General features: G+C 32.9%; 1 protein-coding gene across 3 annotated transcripts in view; it reads left to right on the top strand.

The window, feature by feature from the left end:
• The first annotated feature begins 2,290 nt into the window (after positions 1-2,290).
• The window catches only part of LOC119834792 (NAD(+) hydrolase sarm1-like), a 44,927-nt gene continuing 29,630 nt past the window's right edge, over positions 2,291-17,587 (top strand). For 2 of the 3 annotated variants that reach the window (XM_038359294.1, XM_038359293.1), the window contains exon 1: positions 5,882-6,467. In XM_038359294.1, coding sequence (XP_038215222.1) covers positions 6,117-6,467 — 351 coding nt within the window. In that variant the 5' untranslated portion in view covers positions 5,882-6,116. Of the gene's footprint in view, positions 2,827-3,179; positions 3,389-5,881; positions 6,468-17,587 lie in introns of those variants that run through there. The other variant, XM_038359292.1, reaches the window with a different exon arrangement.

Raw genomic sequence — 17,587 nt, 5'->3', positions numbered from 1 at the left:
AAAAAACAATTTTGAAAATTCAAAATGACTTTTCGGGTCGTAATACTTTTAAGTTAGACGAATCAAAATAGGCAACAGCTGTTATTGACAGAATTATGTTCCGCTTAATGATCTTAAATCATGAACGATTTTTGTAACAACCAAAAATATAATAAAAGTCAAAATTTAAAACAGAATAATAATTTTAGAATAAAAAAATATTTATGACAATGTGGACCCAGCTCAATCTACATAATATTTTAAAACTGACGTGACGTAAATGGACTACCAGTATATAAATCCAGTCCAGTATATAAATGTATAATCTACTACCTAGCTGTTTCATAAATGTGATCACGCAGACGATAGAACACATCTTCAATTTAATTATTAAAATAGCCATTGAAGATAGTTCATTATGACCGCGGATTTTGTAATATCGACAATTTACTAGAACGATACGCACATTATCACTCTCACGAGGAATTCAACCTAATAGTAATTTATAATATAGTGTTTGCAACCACTGTTACAATGATTACAACTATGAACTATAATCATTTACCAAAGAGTAGTATATCTGTAGATCTAGAAAGTAATCTGACGATTCCTGCCGCTCCAGTGAGCGCACGCACCACTATTAACTACTCATACTTTTGGGAGGTACTTATCAATAGGTAAGGTACCTTCCTTTATAGAAATCTGACGCGCTCGAATAATCCCAAAATCTCCTCTTGGGCTCCCCTACTATAATAATACTGTGATTTACCATAGACTTGTGTAATGACTTATGTCATTTACATCGTTAGTTCTTTGTCGACACTCAACATAGATGTCGCTGCTGTAGGATTATTTTTAAGTGAAACAGCGAATAATTTTTATGTCCTTCCATTTATAAATTACAAGCAATTTTACATAGCGCCTTTATGTAATTGTTTTTTCCTACATGTTTAAGTATGAAAAAATGGTATTTTTTTCTTAATAAGAGACATTTTGAACATTATGGCTCAATTAAACAACGTAATTTTACAGCTAATTGTGAAAAGGTATTTAAGTTAGGAATTGATCATAACTTACAATTTATTGGCAATTGTCATATATATGTAGACGTAAACCATAATTGAAATTAGTATAAAATTGCAGTAGGATTACAGATTAAGCTTTTTTAACTGTGTGGGTATTTGAATGTTTGCTTTGCTTGAGTAAAGATAAATACTTTATGCCAGCATAGAAAGCTATTTCGACAACACGTTATAAAAGTAGATCCCATGCTGGACTGGAGATTAAGGTAAGAAAGTTTTTGCGTAAAATAATGTTTAAATATCAAGGTATCATAATTAATAATCATGTTTTTTGGCTTCACTTGTGCGCTGGTACATCATAACCTACACCTTTAGGCTCGATGTCGACCCAATTTAAACGGACAGATTTAATTCAAACTTTGTACACAAGATTCGGTGACAATATTTTAATGAGTTAACTTTACTATCCTGATTAGGTTTGCCAAGATAAAATATTTTCCTTGCGCGATAAAGATGCGTCGTATTTGTTTCTTATTTCATTACATGTAGCGAAACTACCCTGATATTTTTAAATTTAACACTTTCCTATGTATTTACATCTAGTAGGCCCTATAACATTGAATGCTTTACGAAATTTACCTTGAAATGCAAATTAGTACATGAAGTACCATACGAAGTCAACAAGTACAGTGATTCAAATTATATTTGTTCAATGCCATGACAGACAAAACCGTAAAGAGCGAACCCATGTTCCGAATATAGTGAGTTTGCGAAGCAGTTGTTATTATTTTGAATGGTGGTCGTCATGCACCGCTAAAGAGAAAGTTGTCTACCTACAGAGCTTAAGCCTACGCTTCTTCGACGACCGCGGTAACTATGCCTCGAGGTCCAACCATACATACCACTCGCTCGTAAGCTTTGTAACTCACGTGTTCACCTTTTAATATAGTAAAAAACATGTTGCAAATTGCAATAACTGTTCCGACATCCTAAAACTAGTTCTTCGTTTGGCATTTATTTTATGACATTCATAAATTGTTTCTTAAATTTTAAATTGCTTACGGTTATTGTGAGTTTAAGCAGTAAGGACATAAGTTTACAATGTGATGGTGCAACACCCGTGACTGAGATGTGCTCAACGTTGCTTATCATATAATATATCAGCGCTCCACTCCCGTCCTTGTTATTTAATACTGTTATTCGATCTTTACGTGGACATACATACACGTTACATGTAAGAGGAAATTAATTAACACTCAGTTGACCACGTAGTGCAAAGTGATACACACGTAGTGAAAATTAGTGAAAATGCGTCGAAAAGAGCCTGTTCTCACCAGTGGAAGTCGAAGTTTGATAGCGACGAGAACTTGCCAACAACAGCAACGGAGATTACAGAGTTCAAAGAGTCATTTACCACGGAGCTACTCATCCCCGGCCTCTGAAATAGAGCAAGACACACACACGAAACAGAACAAGTACATAAGGAGTTATTCATCCCCTGAGCCAAAACCGACCAGTTCAAGACGAAGTTCCATTTATAGTACGAGTAGACCCAGGTTACACAGTTCAAGAAGTGAAATCGACTCTGATGTTGAAAATTATGAACAATTTGAAGATGGCTTCTTGGATATTGATGCAGATGTTGAGAATCCTTTTCGACAATTTAATATAAGCTGTGAAGTGGATGAACCCAAGAAAGTTATTACAACGTTATTGCCAGGAAGCGGCTTACAAAAAGTTAAGATCAAACCAGTACAGAGCAGTAATCATGCAAAGCAAATTGGACATGGAGCTAGAGATTGTACAAAAACTCAAAAGAGTAAAGGTATGCAAGATATGTTAGATGGAAAGCTTTTTCTTCCCATTTTTTACAAATTGAATAATACAACCTTAACTTTCGATCGAACTATTATATCGATGTAATTGATTTTAACATTCATATACAGGCTTTGCAATTTGCGCAATCTTATAAGTCTGAGAGTATTACACTTTATAATTAACGTACATGTGAGTGGTAAACTTTTATTTAGCTACCACATTTTTTGTAGCCTCGCATAATTTCTCGTCTTATATTATTTGTCAATAACATAGCTTTAATTGTATTGTTAAATCAAGCACCACCTACAATTGCAGTTTATTTAAAACTCAACAATTCTTTATAATAGAAGAAATTTTCAGGGATAGCTCGCTTCAATTTTCGGCCCCTTATTGTGAAGATGCCGAGTCAAGCTCTGCCGCTAGAAAGTCAATCAGCGAGCATTGAAGAATTGCAGTCGTCACCACCTTTGGAAGTTGAAGTAGCTGCTATTGAAAAAGAAATGATTGATGCTGAATTTTTACTGGACAAGGGGGTAACTATTGCTATGGAGGAAAGCGATAGCGACACGGTGAGTAATTAATTGACGTCGTATTTTTATTTTGTACAACCATATTAAAAATAGCTTAGCGCATTAAGTTTACGACACTTTTAACTTTATTATAGTATTTTTAAGCTGTACTGCAGCAAGCATAAATTATAGAAGTTAATTTAATGCAGCAATTATAGGAGTGTGCAATTTATATAGTTTTCATCTGGTGGAATCATATGTCAATATTTATTTTAAAATACATTTAAACAGATTAAACGATTTATTATATTACAAAAGCTAAGCTAATAAATTACATCACGAACCTTAGGGATGTAGGCGTCATTTATTTAATTATTTTGTGCTTTCACATACGTGCCACTTGTATGGTACGGAAAACAGTATTTTGTCAATAAATACATACCTACACTGAGATGAATGCGACGCCAGTTCTTTGTTTATGGCTTCCAGATAATTTCAGATTAGAATTTGTGAATGTTATTTCACCAAATTGTAACATTGATTTTTCAAATTATTTGAGTTTTAATTTGCTCAAATGTTTATTACTTATACTGTAATAAATAATGACAATATACTAGATGTAACCCGCAATTTCGCCCACGTGGTCAAAATAAATTTGATGCTACAAACTTTCAATCTCTATTTTATCTCCTGGGGGTAGAATTTATCAAAATCTTTCTTTCAATATTCCTATATCTATGCCAAATTTTAGCCCGATTGGTTTAGTAGTTTGGGCTGTGCGTTGAAAGATGACTGAAATGTTAGTCACCTGTGGTTTAAATAATAACTATAATATATTCTCTATGAATGTAATTGACCTATTTGTGGAAAATAATCAATTGGTCTAAAGAAACAGTGAAGAAATAGATAAATTGTTATGTTTTTGATAAGAAAAGACAAAACCTTTAAGATTTGTGCAATACACTGTTGTCTTTACACACAACTGTACAACTGTTGTTTTTCCAAATAAAAACCACTTAAAATCAAATTCAGTTTTCTGAATCTTTATAATCGTTTTCGACGAGAAATGATATTATAGAAGGACAATGTATCAAGTAATTGAACCAGTGCCATATAAATATTCATGGGCCTGTGCTCGATTTACATATTCTTTGTATGTATAGGTACCAACTGTTAAACATTATGTAAGCACACGGGTTTTTGTAAGATTGAAGGGCAAACGTGTAGACGTAAGCGATAAATTTTACAACTGTTTTAAAAAATCCGTATAGGATTTATCCTTGTTTTAATAGCGAGGTAAAAGAGGCGGTAAATTTATAATTTGTTTTTTTAATTTCTTTTGAATTTTTTGCTAAATTTCATGTATTTATAGACATCTAAGTGTTTTTTTAGGACATTTCTATTTTTAACATTAGTCTCTCCTCCTGAATTATTTAAAACTTTGAATGACTTATAAATCCAAATTTAAATGAAATGTAACTCAAATTTAAAACAAGTCTTGTAAATGGCATCACGGTCCACATTAGGTTGACCGTCGGCGTCACCTTACGTTTTCCTAAAATTAAATAAAAACAATTTTACAAAATTATTTTACTATCGTAGTTAAATATTCAAGCAATGCAAGCGCATAATTTTCAATATCGGAACTTGCTGAATTGGAAAGTAACATATAATACTTTTAACCTTATCCTTCTTTGAAGGTTGCTCTTGGTTAATTATACGTTTATTTCTGTTTTTAACAAGAAAACAATAATTTCCGGTTACACATCGGTGTAAAAGAGGTTGGACGAAAGTAAAGCACGTTAAAAGCTCGCGTGGCGTGGCCCAGTTTACTTCGGCTCATCAGAGGTTGCGACATCGGCGGCGCCCTAAATTTTCTTCGTCGAACGCGATCTCTCGTACAATAGTATTTTTGATTTAGCGTAAAATAATCTGAATGTTGTATATTATATTACGACTTTGATAGGTAACTTCAGACAACAGCTTTAAATACTTCGTACCTCGACATTCTTAGTACTTTTATTAATACGTTAAGCCTAGGGTTTTTGGAAAACAGTATCGTGTATTTTATTTACTAACTTACATCTTATCAAAGCTCCAACTCGTGTTAAAATACAGGTTTTGCAAATGAAGGATCATTATATCTACCGACAAACATAACTGCATAGCACGTGCGCATCTTGATTCTTGACACCGGTTGCTATAGCAGAACGGTTATCGGCCTGTATCCTTATTTAGGTATATTGTGTTTCAATGGAATTGAATAATTTCCAAATATAGATTTAATATAAAATATTCCTGCGCTACGTAACCACAGGTTACGTACACGGTTTCTCGTTGCCGTGGCAGCTGCATTGTAAACATTGGCTCATCGATTCATCTAAAGTGGCTTCGTCAGTGATAGTGAGGCTTAATGGGCGGCAGCACCACTTAATGGTTCTGCTTTAGTAGATGTTTGGAATATCTGGAGTGCGCATTGGTTGGTTGGCCAGAAGGAACAATAAGTGCGCCTTGACCTTGCGGAGCGGGGGCCGGGGCGAGTGATGACGCCAGCGCGGCCGGCACGCGCTTTGGCTTTCGGGTGCGATCCTTCGCGGACGCCATCCGCGTAATTGGCGGTTAACTCTGTTCTAAAGATTTTCGGAGAAAATACTGGGGCGGGTGGGCGCCGCAACGCTAGATACGACGCGAAATTTTCATTCTGCGTGCCGGCGCCGACGCCGACGCGTCTCGAACGACCAAACGAACGACTCCCGACTGAGTAACCGCGAAATGCTCGCAACTCGACATGGGTAATGTGCAGTGCTGCGCTAGTGACCGTCTTCGCGAAGGCAAACCTAAGAATCCGAAAAACAAAAAGAAGAATAAGAAAAAGCTGACGGACAAGCAAAAGAGTAACGGCAAAACGGGAGGTGTTAAAAGGGAAAAGAACGGACACCCCGATAACGGGTCTGCCCTGAAAGACGCTACTAAAGAACAAATTACCACTAATGAAACCCCGTTAGCATCATCTGAAAAAGAAGTCACAGCTTCGACCGACCAATCAAACATGACCCAACCGAATACACCTGATGTACCTAAAAGGGAATCACCACGGAGCGAGAGTATGGCGTCTGCAAGGGAACGGTTTTTCGGACAGGTAAAATTTATTATAATATTTCATAATGACAAATGAAACAACTTGTTTTGCCACCGGAACGATCTAATCCTCTTATCGCTGCGGAACCAATCGACCCGCCGCACTGAAACTGGTCTGTTTTATGTCGGTAATATATGTCAGTCCAGCTAATGCGTTTTTAATTAAAACTGTATTTCCGCTTTCAGAGGTCATATTATCTCAATAAATTTTAAGAATTGATAGTAAACCAGTCTTAAAAAATAAAATATAACAAACAGTAATCATTAACAGAGTAACGTTATTCAAATAGTTGTGTCATAGATATTATTATTCTATCTATTATAATATATTTAAATGACTCCAACATATATTGTTAATTTACACATATGTTATTACTCAGATAGTAACGTATCACGTCATCATAAAATGTAGTTAAAATAAAAAGAAAATACACAGTGTGGTTGTGGTATTGATTAAACAAACAGTAGTTAAGGAAGGTGATATTGCATGGTTAATTAAAATCCGTTATCGGCTTCCAATATTGATTACAATATTAGTGTATATTCAAGTTATTAGACAGGTTTTCCGTGATGATCTAATGTGCATTGATTTTTGTCAAGGATTCTCTAACAGCAATGTCGTTTTGTTGATTTAATTATAATTTGTTAAACCTATAAGGTGACCCGTGTCAAGAATTTTAAAACCATTAAATACATGTTAAAAACAATGTCGTCATACCAATGGATATATCAAAATTACCAGCAAGGTTTATGAGCTTGTTAGAGATACTTAAGAATCATTTATGGAATATTGAATACACATTTAACTTTTTAATGTTCATGCGAATGATGGTCTTCAAATTCATGAAAGGATTAATTATCTGTATTTGTATTCTTATACAGAATAAAACAATAACTATTTCGTGCATTAAAACACAGTGTTATATATGTTAGTGGATGGTCAGTGGTTATGTTTCACGTATTCAATACATGTCTATATCTACGTTTAATCGTAAAATGTATCTTTGATACCATTTCGCAGCTACATACCGAATTAATTAAAATCCCTTTTTGCTTAATACATCCGTAAAACATATTATTGGTTTCTTTTTAGCCATATAATAAACTGATATATATATATAATTGTACTGAAACGGCAACTTTTGATACATGAACGTATTTTCAGTTTGAAAACCTTCCGTAATTGGCTGAATCACTGTGTGTTGTGTTCTGTGTGTTAAAATGCATGTTTTTTTCCTTTCCGTAGTAGAATATAAAATTTCAAACAAACAAAAAAACAAATCTTCGTTTTTATTTTGTTGGTCATAGACAAATCATTGGTGACATATTCAGTAAACTATACATGTTTATAATTTAGTGTATACAGTCGAAAAACCAATGCTCTTCGGTTGTAAGAACACCGTACAAACAGGATCGCTAGGTCATTCACTCCTCAGTAAAAACGTCATGAAAAATTTACACAAGCATCACGTATCGAAAAGTGGCTGACATTTGTATCGGCGGAAAAGAAACTGTTTTTTAGTTCGCAGCTTTCTACACCTTAATTAATGCGCCTTTGGCGCCTAAAATCATTTTCTCACGATAGTTATTTTGGTTTTAAATTTAGCTGCCGTATTAACTAAATGAATCGTTTCCCTGGAATCGCCTCCGCGAGTATCGGGAGTGCAGATTCGTCAGGAGAGTTAATCTTACTCACTTTGTAGTTGAGTCAGCGAGGAAAGTGACCGGGTTCTGATTATGTTTTCGCTTTTGGAGCGGCTCCAGGCGGTTTCCCGAAATAAACGCGATTCCGAGTTCACGTAAGATTTTATACGATTTCACGTTTTGTTTTTTGCTACTTTGTTACCTTTCAGCCATTAGCATTAAAAGTCTGTTTTTATAGAATTGGGCTTTCAATGTTTTGAAATCAAACACAAACAAAAAACGTTTTTAAATCAAAAAACGTTACATGAATAGTTAGGGACATCCATCTCTATTTTGGTATAAATAATGCAATAGACGTTAATGACGAATTTGATGAATGTTCTCATTCCACCGCGTAACCATTTAGTAATTATTCAATATATTACACATTTACTACCAGCATTATAAAAGTGAAGTATACAATAATTGGGTATAAACCAAATATAATCCCGACCCCTTTCGTTTATATTCCGGCGCGACATTTTGATATTTTTTATATTCTATGACATTACCGCAATTCTGATGATAAAATTCAATACCCTATCCTGAATATCAACATCCGTCCAGCGATTTGGACTGCAGGGCATGCCAAAGAAATTGCAGGATGGATGTATGTATATAGTACATATTCAATAGTCATATACACTACAGACTACCGTAACAACCCTCTTTTGTCGCAGTTGGTTAAAATTATGAGATAAAAAGGTGATTACGCCTAGTTTAGTATTAAATGAGTTATAAAGGGGTCTAATCTTTACGTATTTTGAACAATTATATAAGTCAAACAAACGTGTATTTATAAATATTGCGTAGTTCCAATGTTGTATGCACTTGTCGCTTAGACAAATCCCGTGTCGTCAAGGTTGCGACTTGCGACTGTGGTGTGAAGTGATAAGGCACACATTTATTAGTGCTGTGTTGGCGGAACTGTGCAATGTGTAACTCGATAACAAACCACTATTAGGGATATTCTATGTGGATGTGTGTGAAAATTAGAATTAGAATACCATACGTATACCCATATCATCATAATAACTTTCGCTGGGAACAACAGACATTTGAAGGAACTTTCGCGTTTATAAGCTATTATATAATGCCTACATTAGTAGGATTATATTATTGTCCTTATCTTGAGCGATTCGCTATCATCATCACTTGTAATAGTAGTAATATATTATAAATTAAAAAATAAATAAATAAATAAAATAAAAAAAAGGTAAAAAAAAATTAAAAATAAAAATAAATAAATGTAAGGTTAATATAAGAAGTGTACCTATACGTTTGATATTATTATTTACTAGATTTAAAAGGCAGTATCGCGTGATAGCCATTTCTAAACATATTTTCAGCTCCTATTTTACGATCTTTGATACATCACAGATAACATAATGAATAATATACTTGTAAGTAGTAATAGTTTTGCTTTTGAGCTGGTAGAATCCTCTGATTTGCTTAATATTTAAACATGTTAAAGCAAAAACCTCGCTCCGACATTTCCATATTATCATCATCGCTACATTGTATAAAGCAAAGTATATTTTCAACCAAATTCAAAATAAGAGCTAGGTTATCAAATTGTCTGTATTTGTTTTTTTTTTGTTACCTCGTAACAAGTTATTGGGTTAATCGATTTTTATATATATTTTTTTTATTTTAAAGGTGGTGCATGCCATTTAGTCCTATTTAAATTTGGTCTAGTTTGGCAATTTGACGGTTCATTTTTTTGTTGAAAATGATTACATTACATCCGTTTCGTTTTCATTCAATCCATGTTATTATTTTGTCTAATACATAAAATATAACAAAAATCTTTGTATCTTTTTCGTCATAATTTGTGATTTTTTGTTTGTACATATCTCTACTCTGCCTTCAAACCTAACCTTACTTACATAATTGAATAATTGGAATTAAATAAATCTATAAAAAAATGTTTGAAAATAAATGATAAAATAATATGTATCAATGACTGTTATTCTCTTACGCCACAAAACGATACCACTTAATTAACTAGTTGACTTTTAACCGCTAGGCGCGTGTGGTCTCGCCTCGACAATGTTGATGATGATTAACAGCTTTTGACACCTATTAATAGATCCCGAAGCACTTTTAGATCATATTAACAATCATTGCTTAGTATATATAATTAAAAAATAAAATAAAAAAAGGACAAGTTAATCATAAACTCCTTTAAATTGTCTCGTACAGAATATACGTAAGGAAATAATTTAATCGTGGCTTTCGTAATCAGAATTTTAAGATAAACCTCAATAAATTATTTTATTTGTAATATAACGTTTGTCACCGATCCTTGAGTGTACAAAGTTTGAATTAAATCAGGATAGATTAAAGTGGGTCAAAACCTAGTCTAAAGGAATTGGTTTCATACGAGTAAGGTGAAGCTAATAAAAGCGTATTACAATAGAACTAATTTACTATTATCATAAAACGGCAAAAATCTGTATCCTCATATTATATAAACGTGAATGTATCTACTCTTTCACGCAAAAACATTGTCATTGGATATGTAAACATTTTGCCACAGGAAGTTCAGTCTGGATTGACACTAATTTTCACACGAGTAAAACCCCATTAATCAGTAAATATTACTTTGTCACTGTCATTATTGTAAGAATTTAACTAAATGGTAAACTTTCCCGGGCAAATACAAAGGGCTTCACATTAAACCACGCACGCTGTATTGCTATGGTTCACCGACGATGAATTGTTCGAAGATTACAAGCTATATTTTGAGAAGCCGTAATTTGGTGCCATTTCGTAATTTACTTATTAGCATGCCAAATGTTAGAGGATGTAGTGTCTGCGGAGGTCGTTGGCTCGGTCGGGAATCGAGCAACCTACATGCGTTTTGTCTTGACACTATCATATTTCTTCTTTATTGAATTTCCTAGTGCGAGTGACATATCCCCTCATAAATGCTGCATCCGAATTCCGTTGTCACACAAATAATTGTTTTTCACCATATGATTCTCAGTTGATTTATAACTTCTAATTCATGTTATTTACATCAATAATATTACGAACAAATGCCGTATTTCAGATGTACTAAGTTTTATGTGCAATGTATTAATCATTTTATATAAAACAAGTTAAGTTGTAGAAAAAACATGGGGGGTGTACATTGATATTAAAGTATCTATTTAAAACTGAGGGTATTACTCAATTCAGAAAAGGGTAATAGTAACAAAAAGTAAAAAAAAGAAATAAGCAATGCCAGGAAATTACTAAATTTGGTATCAAGAGTTATAATAATAGTATTGTGTGTTCTTTTTTACTTTTCACACAAACATTACAGTTTACCTGTGTAATACAAGTTTAAAATGTGAAGAACATATCGCAGTACGTGATGTTTGCGCAGTTTTTTAATACAGGCGATGCAAATGTTCATTGCAATACCCAAGAGCATGTCAATTGGCTTACTATTATACTACGATGGTCAATTATTATAATTTCAGTCTTTAAGAATTGATATCATGGCTTACTTGCTCTTTTGGTAAATCCGCGATCATAGTTAAAGATTAGTCTTAGATTTAAGCATATAGAAAGTAGTTTTAGATAATGGATATAGGTATATACAAAGGTATTACAAGGTAATTCAGTACAATACATGTGCTACAGAATACCTTTTGTAAGGAAGAAAGGTATCTAGTGGGTATTTGAAATGTACACTTAGTTTTAAAGTCTCGTCTCTATTTTAATTTTAAAAGCGATCTCGCCGCGTGTTTACTATTTAGTTGGCATCTTATTTCAACAAGTGTATTAATAATAATTGTAAATGTACTTGTCTACTTGTTTGTTTGTTTTTCTTTCACGTTGAGGCGGGGCAATTTTATGGTATGATTATCGTGTCGAGAGAAAGAGGTTAACATTTAGAGACTATAGAGTGATATTTTCTGTAGTGATATGGGCTTCTTCTAACCACGGTAAAACATCTCATTCCTATAAGAGTTTCCTTCAACCGTGTGGACGAAATAGCGGCCATAGCATGATAGTCTATAAATTAATACATAGTATAAAACAAAGTCGCTTTCTCTGTCCCTATGTCCCTTGTATACTTAAATTTTTAAAGCTACGCAACGGATTTTGGAGTTTTTTTAATAGATAGAGTGGTTCAAGAGAATGGTTTATATGTATAACATCTATTAAACTTCTCTAATTTAACGCATGCGAAGTCACATCAAATGGAGGTAGTGTATAAATTATGAAAAATATTTCTGACAAACACACAGGCTTTAGTGAGTTAAATAATACAACAATGTGGATAAAAATGATATACGATCCTAGAATATGATTAATTTGACGCGTTCATAAACCCAGTGATGTGACATTTGACATGCAAGAACAAAACGAACCTTGTAAGTAAACAAAACAATGTGTTCTTTGTTGTAACCGCGCAGGCGCCACCCTGACGCATGCTTTCTGTTGAATAAACTGTAAAATTTTCTATTTGTTCAACGAATAATTGAGATAGTTTCACATCGAATAATTATCACTTCAAATAACATTCCGACGGAAGATCATTTATAGATAAATTTTGTGATAAGAACACCGTGCATAATGATACCAACGATAATAAAATAATATTACTCATCAACTTAAACAAACAACGATTATGTATTTTAGGAACATACATCAATTTTATACAGACGATACAATACATACCTACATATTACATTTAGGCAATCCGATTTTATGATATTATTGGCGTGCAATTCGATTTCGCACTTTGAGTCTTTCTTATCGTATTTTGAAGCAGATAAAAGATGACGAAATATTGTGTCACTCTATTGACTAAAATAAGCAATAACCAAAATGTATGACTGATTTCATCTATACCGCCTTGTTAAACCCATAAATTTTTGGTTATTATAATATGTAATGCATATTTACTAATTTAAAAAATATCACATTGCCCATATAACATGTATTTATCGAAATGCATCCGACAGTCTTATGTACCTGCACAAAATAGCAATTTCCATCACCTACAAAAATAATACAGGAAGATAGTGTTTTGTACTTATAGCACAAACAATATAATCCACATTTTTTTTAAAAGACATGCAGTGGCTTACTAGCTACAATATATTATTATCTATTTTAGGTAATCAGCAAGAGCAGGCTGTAGTATTAAATCTAATTATTTGAATTATGAATACAATACAGTTGAAGAGTTTGGAAGAATGCGCTAATATAAAGAATTACTAATTCGTATTGATGAACTATTTTACGTGGGACTGTGTTTTTATTGAGATACTACGCTACAGCTCAGCTCAGAATATTGCAACAAGCTTAAAAACGTTAAGAGCGCAACACTGATGCCACTATATGTAAAAATTGGAAAAATAATCCTTTGGACTTGTACGGATCAGCTAGTAAATAATAGGACGAAAAATTAACCCTAAACTTTAAAGAATATGTCTAGAAATATTTAACTAAATCCTATAGACTTTGGTGTACACGTGACGCTTTAAGATTAGTGATCGGCTTTATTATGACCTCATAAAAATTAAATTTTTAAACGATAACGCGTGGACTGATTTGTGTCATAGAGACTGTAGACAATGATGATGTAATGATAACAATTATTGTGCACTTAATCTAATCATTATACGTAATATATTTTGCAAAGATAAAATTCTTTTCACTAAATTCTTCTATACATAAGTCACCTATTACGTCACTGGGCTAGTTAAACATTGATGCTCCACAATGGAGCAATGAAGATGGTTTTATTTATTATAATTCCTTTACTAAGTGTAATTTATTTGAGCTTATTAAACTATTGCAGAGTTATCTTACAGCAATGTGTAATTCTATACTAATTGTAAAACATCTCCACTATTTTAACACAGATTTCTTATGGTCATCCTTTATAATATAGTTCATAAAGGATGTATGAACATACGAAATCTGTCTTCACATTCTGAGCAGATTGAAGAATGAATGCATTGAAAGAATTTGTAGAATTAGGTTACTCGAACATAGAATTTTCCTTCCTTAAATAGTTTCTGAATTCGCCTTAATACAATTATCTACACAGAAAAGGCCTTATCAGTTGTGATTTTTAGAATGATTCGCTCAGACAAAAACCAATATGGTATCGAAAGTCAATATCCGATATTCCCTGTATGAATCAATGCAATGACTTTGTTTTTTTTATTTTTATTATCATTGACAATTAATTAGTCAGTAAAACGTTAGATATTCTATTTCTGCTTTGATAGCTATGCCGTAATTCTTTTGGATATTTATCTATTGTTTCGTCACATAATTAATTTTAATTTTATAGTCAGAACTTCAATTAATTATTCTGACTATAAATTTAAAATATTATTGTGCTTTCGGTAAGCGAAGTCGCCTATTTCTATAGATACATTATATATATGTAGATACATTTTGCATATTTCTGTATCGCCTTGCATTGGCAAGTTTATTTACCGTGCAAGTTACATCGTCTTTTTCCTCTATTCTGTGTTTCAATGCAGACTCAGTTCTACCGATTTCCTATGAGATTTTGGAATGTAATAGAGAACCACGTTATAAACCTTGTTAAACTTACCTTATCAAGAAATTTTCGTATTAGAGAATATTGGTAATAGTATGTATATATAATAAGGCAGATTAGTATCTATTTAGTATCCAAGACTCTGTCACGTTAACCATCCAAAACACAGATAATCACATAAATCATAAATACCGTTCATGTAACTGTAAACCAAACAATTACAACATGAAGAAGTAATAAAGATTTGGCGATAAAATCAGAGCGAACAAATGAGCATAGAGTTACATTACAGCGCGCGGTGTCATATAACGTTTTAACGAAACAGAGGTCAGGACAGTGGAAGTGGTCAATGAATGAGGCACAATAAAACCATATTCTAATTTATCGGAGACCCGTGGGCTGGTACTAAACTTAAACAAATATCTCGTTATAGAGTCTATTGGGATGTCCTGTTGCTATTGAAGCGTTTTGGTAATTACCATTATATGTAGAAGGGTAATGGTTAATGTTTGATTAACTGATTTAGGACTCTTTGCTTCATTAGAAATGTTTAGGATAATTTTGTATTTATTTGTCTATGTACTACATAGCGCTTCCAACCCAGATAAATAAAATATAGAGTTATATAAATGTAGTTCTCTCATTGCGTAAAAAAAGAGGCAAGGGGTTATCTAGTCTGGATTCTAAATATGTATGAATCAATAATATCACGATTAGAAAGTGTAATAAAATCTATACTAATATTATAAAGCTGAACTTTATTTATACATAGAAATTTGATTGTTTGTTTGGTTGAACGCGCTAATCTCAGGAACTGCTTTTCTGATTTGAAAAATTATTTCAGTGTTAGATAGCAAATTTATTGAGGACTAGGCTATATATCTACCACGGGCGAAGCCGAGGCGGAGTGATAGTAATGTAAAATAAACGATATTTACCATTTAAAATTATCAATGTCACATCGAAATTTAACTGTAAAATATTTTGTAGCAAAGGAAAATCTGGTAAATTGTTCTTTTTAAAACAACTTTCTTAGCAGAATTAATATCACTTTCATTCTTCACGTCTTTCCGGTACTCCGGTACTGAAATTGATGCTATAATCGCCGGAACTGACATTGTGATATGATAAGCAGCACTATAACGTGTTTTCTTTGAAATATTTCGAGTACAATCATTTTATGTCATAGATAAGTAATAATCAACTTTGAATCAACTGATGATATAATAAATTTATTCTTGAAAATGTATTCATCATATGCTGTTTATTCGTTCATATGATTTTGATTGAACTTATTCAAAGCATCTAGAATAACGTAAATGTATATTTTTATTAAACTCAGGCCGGCCGATTTACCTAGAGAATAGAGTACAGTAGTAGAGTCTAGAGACCTATTTATAATCTAGATTTTACGTAAAACCTATAAGTCTTTCAGACTGCAGTTCGAGTATTATATTATATACAATCTTTTTGAACTGCAGGACTGTTAAGGTGAACAAAAAAGCCGTCATGTATTTTTGCTTGTATTTATGCAACTATATCTTTAAATATCGATACCGTATGAGCAAATAAGTAATTTTCAGTTTCGTATGTAATGCGTAATGCTCGAGGTTAATATATACATATTTTTGAAATACATCACAAAACGAATTTCAGTTACCTTCATACGTTCATAAAATCCAACAATAGAACCTTTGGCTCATACAGAATGCCTGAGATAATATTGATTATCGTGTAACTATGAACATTGTTTTTGCTCGGTCTACCTTCATTTATAAACAAAGACAGCTTAGAACAATTGTTAGATTATATTATGATTTACGTTCATCATTTGGTGCGTGTGAAAAATATTTTGAGAATATATTAGGCGAAGATTAAACATCCGTTACATTGAGTCTTACTTTTGGATCTCAGGGGTTCAAACTAAACAAAATTAAAAGCTCATTTACAACTCTCGCGTATATATTTCTTGACAATACTCCGCGTTGTCTATGTCTATGTTTCATTTACATCTTTATATATTTTTTTTATATATATAAAGGGTTATTTTGTGTGCTTTCTTATAATTTAAACGTAAGGTATCTTAGATGAACCGAACGATCTCGGCAGAGGTGTGGATGAAAACGCATAGAATAAGAATATGAGAAAATAACCGATGTACCTAATCGCAAAATGTTATTAAAGACTAGCGGCGTATAAATGCGAAAGTTTGTAAGGATGTGTGTGTGTTGCTCTTTCACGCAAAAACTACTGAACCGATTGCAATGAAATTTGGTACGTAGACAGCTGGACAACTTGAGTAACATATAGGCAACTTTTTATCCCGATATTCCTACGGGAAACGGACTTATGCGGGTGAAACCGCGGAGCGCAGCTAGTTACAAATATTCATACATGCCTACTGAGATGGCATTCACAATGAATATAAATAAAATAAAGTGTGTCAAAATCGTTAAAGTTCTCCCACGTAAATTTTGTCTATATTACTAAGCAATTGTTCACTTGATAGATAAATTGCTGTGTATTCTTTGTAATTGTTCACAAAAAGTATTGTCAGCGTTCACTCATGAGGTAACCCGACTCCAACCCCATTGAGCATGTTATTGTTAGAGGCACGTGCTTCTTGAGATAAGACAAAAGCAATTTCAGATGTGAGCTTATACAACATCGTTGCAAATATATGGACATTGGACACACATATACATTGAGAATATAGGTGCTAGTGAGCTTTGAGGTCAACGATTTGATTTAAACATTACTGTCATGCGTGCAAATTCATCATAAATAATTCATAATATTAGTAGCAGTGTCGCTATCGTTTTGAGCTCCAAAAATGAAGCATTTATGATCTAATGTACATGTTAGAACGTATATTTTGTTTAGTATTTACCTCACGCCGTTCGTTTTTTGTG

The sequence above is a fragment of the Zerene cesonia genome, chromosome 20 (genome assembly GCF_012273895.1).
Source record: "Zerene cesonia ecotype Mississippi chromosome 20, Zerene_cesonia_1.1, whole genome shotgun sequence".
NCBI classification, from domain to species: Eukaryota; Metazoa; Arthropoda; class Insecta; order Lepidoptera; family Pieridae; genus Zerene; species Zerene cesonia.
This window is presented reverse-complemented; position numbering and strand designations above follow the sequence as displayed.